Below are 7,175 nucleotides of genomic sequence, written 5' to 3' on the forward strand. Positions count from 1 at the left end.
GTGTGTGTGTGTGTGTGTGTGTGTGTGTGTGTGTGAGTGTGTGTGTGTGTGTGTGTGTGTGTGTGTGAGTGTGTGTGTGTGTGAGTGTGTGTGTGTGTGTGTGTGTGTGAGTGTGTGTGTGTGTGTGTGTGTGTGTGTTCAGAGGACAGTCTTTGAAGTGTTAAAGCAGCATTAACTCCACCGGAGTCAGGAATGATAAGCCACGAGCCATTTAACCTCACAACCGTCCACATCTCAGCTGAGTAAAGATGCATGTAAATCAGGCCGCTCATCTCTCGGGATCTTAATACCTGAAGAGACTTTTATCAGATTTTCCTGACGGAAGCTCAGTCTCCTGCGCTAAATCCCACAGAGTCTTAATGTATCAGATTGCCACTTTTCAGGATTTAAGAGATGTGGGTAATTTGCTAAGTCTTGTTTTGGGCAGCAGAGGTTTGGTCTGAGCCGAGCTTCTGCCTCCAGGGACGGAGATTGTTTTACTCCAAAGACTCTCAGAAGTCAGAAAGCTTTTGTGTAACGAAGGAATTGCAGCTTTAATGGAAGAATTATTTGGTCGTCTTATTCATTGTTTCTGTGTGACAAACTTTAAATGCAGTATGTGTGTTTTATATATACAGTATATATTTGTGTGTGTGTGTGTGTGTGTGTGTGTAAAAATTAAATCTTAAAATTTTGTTGTGTTTTTGTCATCTTTAATAGTCTTTGTTTTTATAGATTTCTTTATTTTATTTCAGTTTTAGTTATTTTAGTACGTCATGTTAAACTAAATAAAAATAAGAAATAGCTATATATGTAATTTTTGTTTTTTTAGTGGATGTTGTTTTTTAGTTTTAGTTTATATATACATGCACAATATATTTTGATCAAAAAATTTAATATATGTCCATGCAACCACTGTTGTTGTAAATTCGGCCATACCAAATCATTTGATTCAGATCGGGACTTCTTCTGACTTCTTTATTTTTATTATTAAACAGTAGAAAACATCTAAGGCAGTACAGTTATAAAAACAAACCAAAGAAAGAAAGAAAGTATACACAAATACAAATCCCTTAAGGAAATTTAACAGTGGTTTTACTATATTTCATTTTTTTAAATAAATGTACACCTTAAGAGGACACACAGGATGAATATAGAGACAGTTTTCACTGCTTTAGGATGAACAGAACTTTATAGTTTCCATGATTTTTATAGATCATCTCTGAATAAAGAAAAGAGAGATTCAGAGCCAGATTTTTGTTTGTTATATTTTCCTATGTTCTCTTTTGAGTAGTCAAACAATCCAGAGAAAACATCTTTAAAACAGAAAGAAAAGTCACTTACAAAATGAGATCAGATGAACATTAAATCAATCTGGCCAAAGTTTCTTTGTGTGCAAGACGAGTGAATGAATCTTCCTCAGAAGAGACAAAAACAGCCACCCACTTCAGTGTCTGACTTATATTATAATCACGTCCGGAAGCTTTTTGTGAAATTTAGATGAACTCATTAATCTGTTGCTGGACCTCTTCATATTTAAGGAGAGAACGTCAGACATTGCTTGTGTTTTGTGTGTGTGTGTGTGTGTGTGTGTGTGTGTGTGTGAGTGTGTGTGTGTGTGTGTGTGTGTGTGTGTGTTCAGAGGACAGTCTTTGAAGTGTTAAAGCAGCATTAACTCCACCGGAGTCAGGAATGATAAGCCACGAGCCATTTAACCTCACAACCGTCCACATCTCAGCTGAGTAAAGATGCATGTAAATCAGGCCGCTCATCTCTCGGGATCTTAATACCTGAAGAGACTTTTATCAGATTTTCCTGACGGAAGCTCAGTCTCCTGCGCTAAATCCCACAGAGTCTTAATGTATCAGATTGCCACTTTTCAGGATTTAAGAGATGTGGGTAATTTGCTAAGTCTTGTTTTGGGCAGCAGAGGTTTGGTCTGAGCCGAGCTTCTGCCTCCAGGGACGGAGATTGTTTTACTCCAAAGACTCTCAGAAGTCAGAAAGCTTTTGTGTAACGAAAGAATTGCAGCTTTAATGGAAGAATTATTTGGTCGTCTTATTCATTGTTTCTGTGTGACAAACTTTAAATGCAGTATGTGTGTTTTATATATACAGTATATATTTGTGTGTGTGTGTGTGTGTGTGTGTGTGTAAAAATTAAATCTTAAAATTTTGTTGTGTTTTTGTCATCTTTAATAGTCTTTGTTTTTATAGATTTCTTTATTTTATTTCAGTTTTAGTTATTTTAGTACGTCATGTTAAACTAAATAAAAATAAGAAATAGCTATATATGTAATTTTTGTTTTTTTAGTGGATGTTGTTTTTTAGTTTTAGTTTATATATACATGCACAATATATTTTGATCAAAAAATTTAATATATGTCCATGCAACCACTGTTGTTGTAAATTCGGCCATACCAAATCATTTGATTCAGATCGGGACTTCTTCTGACTTCTTTATTTTTATTATTAAACAGTAGAAAACATCTAAGGCAGTACAGTTATAAAAACAAACCAAAGAAAGAAAGAAAGTATACACAAATACAGATCCCTTAAGGAAATTTAACAGTGGTTTTACTATATTTCATTTTTTAAAATAAATGTACACCTTAAGAGGACACACAGGATGAATATAGAGACAGTTTTCACTGCTTTAGGATGAACAGAACTTTATAGTTTCCATGATTTTTATAGATCATCTCTGAATAAAGAAAAGAGAGATTCAGAGCCAGATTTTTGTTTGTTATATTTTCCTATGTTCTCTTTTGAGTAGTCAAACAATCCAGAGAAAACATCTTTAAAACAGAAAGAAAAGTCACTTACAAAATGAGATCAGATGAACATTAAATCAATCTGGCCAAAGTTTCTTTGTGTGCAAGACGAGTGAATGAATCTTCCTCAGAAGAGACAAAAACAGCCACCCACTTCAGTGTCTGACTTATATTATAATCACGTCCGGAAGCTTTTTGTGAAATTTAGATGAACTCATTAATCTGTTGCTGGACCTCTTCATATTTAAGGAGAGAACGTCAGACATTGCTTGTGTTTTCAATGCTGTAGAGTTTAGTAGAGATGCTATGACATGGTCCTACCAATATCAGCCACTGCTCAGTTTTCCTATTTTGGTTTTTAATCTGAATGGTGTCGATGCCGGTCATTTTCTGGCCTATAGAATGGACACAGTCAATCTTCAGCACGTGTGTTTGTGTAAAGACTTAATTCCCGTCTGTCAGCTCTGAACTCTGAAGAATAACCGGATGCTGGACCTTCAGGTGTCCGTTCATCTTCATCTGAGACCCTCATTTCTGTGTGACAGACGCAGACGCTGTAAATTACAGGGTAGAGTGAAGCTGAGCAGCGGATCCTGACAGACACGATTGATGCCTTTCCTCTTCTATTATCATTCATGTGGCAGCTGTCGTCATGACAACCATCATTTGGATTTATTGGGATTGTTCCAAAAAAATCTTTTAATGCTGTTCTTATTTTTGCTACACATTGTCTTAATCAGTTTTGTGATGGTAAAAAAAATGTTTTTGATCGGGGCTGAAACAAGTAGCAAAGGCCCAAAAATAGAAGACACAGACAATTAATAATTTGTTTTCTTTACCCATTATGTATGTATGTCTGTCTGTCTCTCTGTCTGTCTCCGTCTGTACGTCTGTGTCTCTGTCTGTCTCTATGTATGTATGTCTGTCTGTCTCTTCATCTGTATGTCTCTCTGTCCATCTGTCTGTCCTTCCTTCTCTATGTTGGTCTGTTTGTTTGTCTGTCTCTCTGTCCATCTGTCTGTCCGTCTCTTTGTCTGTCTCTCTCTGTCCATCTGTCCATCCGTCTGTCTGTCTGTCTTTCTGTCTGTCTCTTTCTGTCTCTGTCTCTCTGTCTGTCTGCGGTGTCTCAGGTGTGTTCATCTGTCTGTTGTGAGCAGCAGCAGGTCTCCGCTCCTCCTCTCTCATAATAGGATTTGGCCCATTAGCGGCTGATTACAGAGGCCCTATAATTAAAGCGTTATGTGAGTGCGGGGCCCCCGTCCCTCAGAGGAGTGAGCAGCGGGACGCTCGCCTCAGATTAAACTCATTAGAGTCTGAACCACAGAGAGACGGGCTGCTGCTGCAGCTTCACACACCTGTGCGCCTGAATACATCAGACCGGACGGGACACGTGTTTCTGACGTCTTTATCTAATCTTTACACACACTGCGGGAGTAGAAATGAAACAGTTTCACACTGAGGTTTGCTTGTGTTTGAAGACATTGCTTTAAAATAAGACAAAAAACGAAATAAGCTAAAACCTGTCAAAATCGAGATGTTAGTATATTTCTTTAAAGTTTACATTTATGTTTTAATATTCATTATTTCTATTAATATCATATTTATATTTCTTTTATATTTAGAAAGAGTCATTTCTAGACTTGGGAAAGTCATGGAAATTTCTATAATGATGAATGTAATGTTTTTCTAGTTTTGTTAAGCTTTAAAATATATTATCAGGTAGAAATGGGAATCCCTGTGATGCCCATTGAAGAGAGGGCAGACAGGAGGATCTGATGATTGACATTGGTCATAAAGCGTGTGAACCCTGATGAATATGATTTATAATTATTTTAAGTCAGTTATTTTAATATACCGCCACTCCTAGTTTCTGTAAATAAAAAAATTAGCACCTTTGTCATTACTGTAGATTAGAAGAACCAGAAATATTTTGGAGGGCCTTTGAGTATCTCTCTCTCTCTCTCTCTCTCTCTCTCTCTCTCTCTCTCTCTCTCTCTCTCTGTCTCTCTCTCTGTCTGTCTCTCTCTCTCTCTCAGGGTTCTGGTACAGTCCGGAGTGTGAGTTCGTCCGTCACTGCATTGATAAATCTCAGGAGAGCGTGGAGGGTCGTGTGCAGCTGTCTGTCTTTAAGGGTCAGGTGTATATCCTCGGCCGAGAGTCGCCCAAATCACTCTACAACGAGGAGCTGGTCAGGTAAAAACACGCCACATTATTCATACAGACTCATTCTGCTCTACACAGCCGCTTGACACACCGGTAACGCTTCAACATCTGCATTCAGTCTGCTGAACACTTAAACATGCATTTGGGAACACGGCACACACTAGGTTAATCGTATTTTGCAGCATATGTGAGCCTGCAGCACAAAAGCAGTGTTGAGTCGCTGGGGGATATTTGTAGCAATAGCCAACAATACATTGTATGGGTCACAATTATACATTTCTCTTTTATGCCAAAAATCATTAGGATATTAAGTAAAGATCATGTTCCATGAAGATATTTTGTAAACTTCCTACCGTAAATATATCAAAACTTAATGTTTGATTAGTAATATGCATTGCTAAGAACTTCATTTGGACAACTTTAAAGATGTCATAGAATGCACTGATACAATATTTTAAATTGTTCTCTGATATCTACATAGAAGGTATGTGGCTTAGTTAAGGGCAAAAATGCATAAATCTCAATTTCGAAAAAAATTACCCTTATGACTGGTTTTGTGGTCCAGGGTCACATATATATAATTTCATAATTTTGCAGCATTTCACCGCTATTCTGCCAATATAAAAGCTCAAGGGTTTGAAATTTAAGAATTTAAGACTGTAACATGTAGTTTAAAATATAATTATTGTTATAATGATTAAATATATATTTATATTTTATTTTAAAGTACAGTTGTCATTTACAACAGTAATATATTTCTGTCTTCACTTTTATAATTAGAGTTAAATAATAATAATAATAATGGTTATTATTATTATATAAAAACATTATATATTATCTAAATATTGTATAAATATATAATCATTGTAATAATATTAATAATAATTATTATTATTATTACTATTGTTATTATTATTATTGTTTGGAAGGTATTATATATGACACAAACATTATATATAAAATAATATAAATATATAAAATAATAATTGTTGTGTTTATTATTATTATTGTTAATAATATATATTAAACATTATATAAAATAATGTAATATTGAATAATAAAAAATACAAAACGTAATAATAACAATGATAGTTGTATAAAATATTAATAAAATAATAAATAAAATTGACAAAATAAAAATATAAATGTAATAGAACAGTGTATATTATATAAACATTAAATTAAATGCTATACAATAATATAACAAAAAACACAATAATAATTATTATTATTATTAATTAATTGAGTTTAATTGAGTTCGTAACACACCAGTGTGAATGTAATGTGGACTGAGGCCATCACAACTAAAAAGTCCAGCTACAAAGTCAAAATAAAACACCTTATTTTATTTTAAATAAAATGTAATGTGACCAGGAACATGCAAATGCGTCATGGAATTAGTGAAATATACGCTTAAAAGTCTAAGCAAATATGTAGCTGCGGTGAAACAGCATGACGAGGTAAGCAAGGTTTTCTGTGAGCTGTGAGTTGCACAGGGTTCAGTCTGATGATGTCTGGAGGAGCGTCCAGGTCTGACCCCTGTGTGTCCTGAGGGCAGATAAAGCGCAGCTCCATCTGTCTAATGGCCTCTCAGCGGTCGGAGGAAGCTGCCGGTTAAGCGTGGAGGCGAGCGGTTGAAAGGTCATCCTGTGCTTTCGCTCGAGGCCAGAGAGAAGCTCATGATGAGCGTGAGAGTTCAGCTTGGGATCTTCTTCTGACTTTCTCTGTCAAAATAAACGTTTGATGTTTGAAATTAAGTATTCATATTTTACAACATTTTACTGGTATAACATTTTTATTAAATTATTTTTTATAATTTTTTTTTATAATTATAATTTTTAATTTTACGGTGAAATATTATAGTATTATTTGTTATTTTGTAATGTAGTAATATTAGTGCTGTCAATCGATTAAAAAAAGTAACTAATTAATCACACATTTTTCTGTAGTTAATCACATATTAATAGAATATATTTATGTCGTGATATTATTATATTAAATATAGTAATATTTCTTATCCTGTAATATTACTGTGTTAAAAATTATAGTAATATAGTAATATTTATTTTGTTTTTATTTAGTATTTTTATATTTTTTATTTCGTAATAGTAATAGCTATATAAATGTGTATATATATATTATAAAATAAAAAATGCAAAATGATATATAATATTTGTATACATATTATTTTATATTTACATATTTTATATATATTTTTAAATTTGATTAAATAGTTAAGATTAAAAATGTTTTTTTTTTA

The 7,175-nt window shown here is 34.0% G+C and overlaps 1 protein-coding gene and 1 long non-coding RNA gene across 2 annotated transcripts in view; both read left to right on the top strand.

Annotated features, from left to right (window-relative positions):
- Positions 1-3,385, top strand: part of LOC107573940 (uncharacterized) — a 7,409-nt gene extending 4,024 nt beyond the window's left edge. The window contains exon 3 of the long non-coding RNA XR_001607597.1: positions 3,298-3,385. This is a non-coding gene — a long non-coding RNA (uncharacterized lncRNA). The remainder of the gene's footprint in view (positions 1-3,297) is intronic.
- The window catches only part of ass1 (argininosuccinate synthase 1), a 33,147-nt gene that overhangs the window by 24,889 nt on the left and 1,083 nt on the right, over positions 1-7,175 (top strand). The window contains exon 14 of the mRNA XM_016260400.1: positions 4,789-4,945. Within this exon, the coding sequence (XP_016115886.1) occupies positions 4,789-4,945 (157 nt within the window). The remainder of the gene's footprint in view (positions 1-4,788; positions 4,946-7,175) is intronic.

The sequence above is a fragment of the Sinocyclocheilus grahami genome, unplaced genomic scaffold, assembly GCF_001515645.1.
Source record: "Sinocyclocheilus grahami isolate Dianchi unplaced genomic scaffold, SAMN03320097.WGS_v1.1 scaffold2072.1, whole genome shotgun sequence".
In the NCBI taxonomy this organism is placed as follows: domain Eukaryota; kingdom Metazoa; phylum Chordata; class Actinopteri; order Cypriniformes; family Cyprinidae; genus Sinocyclocheilus; species Sinocyclocheilus grahami.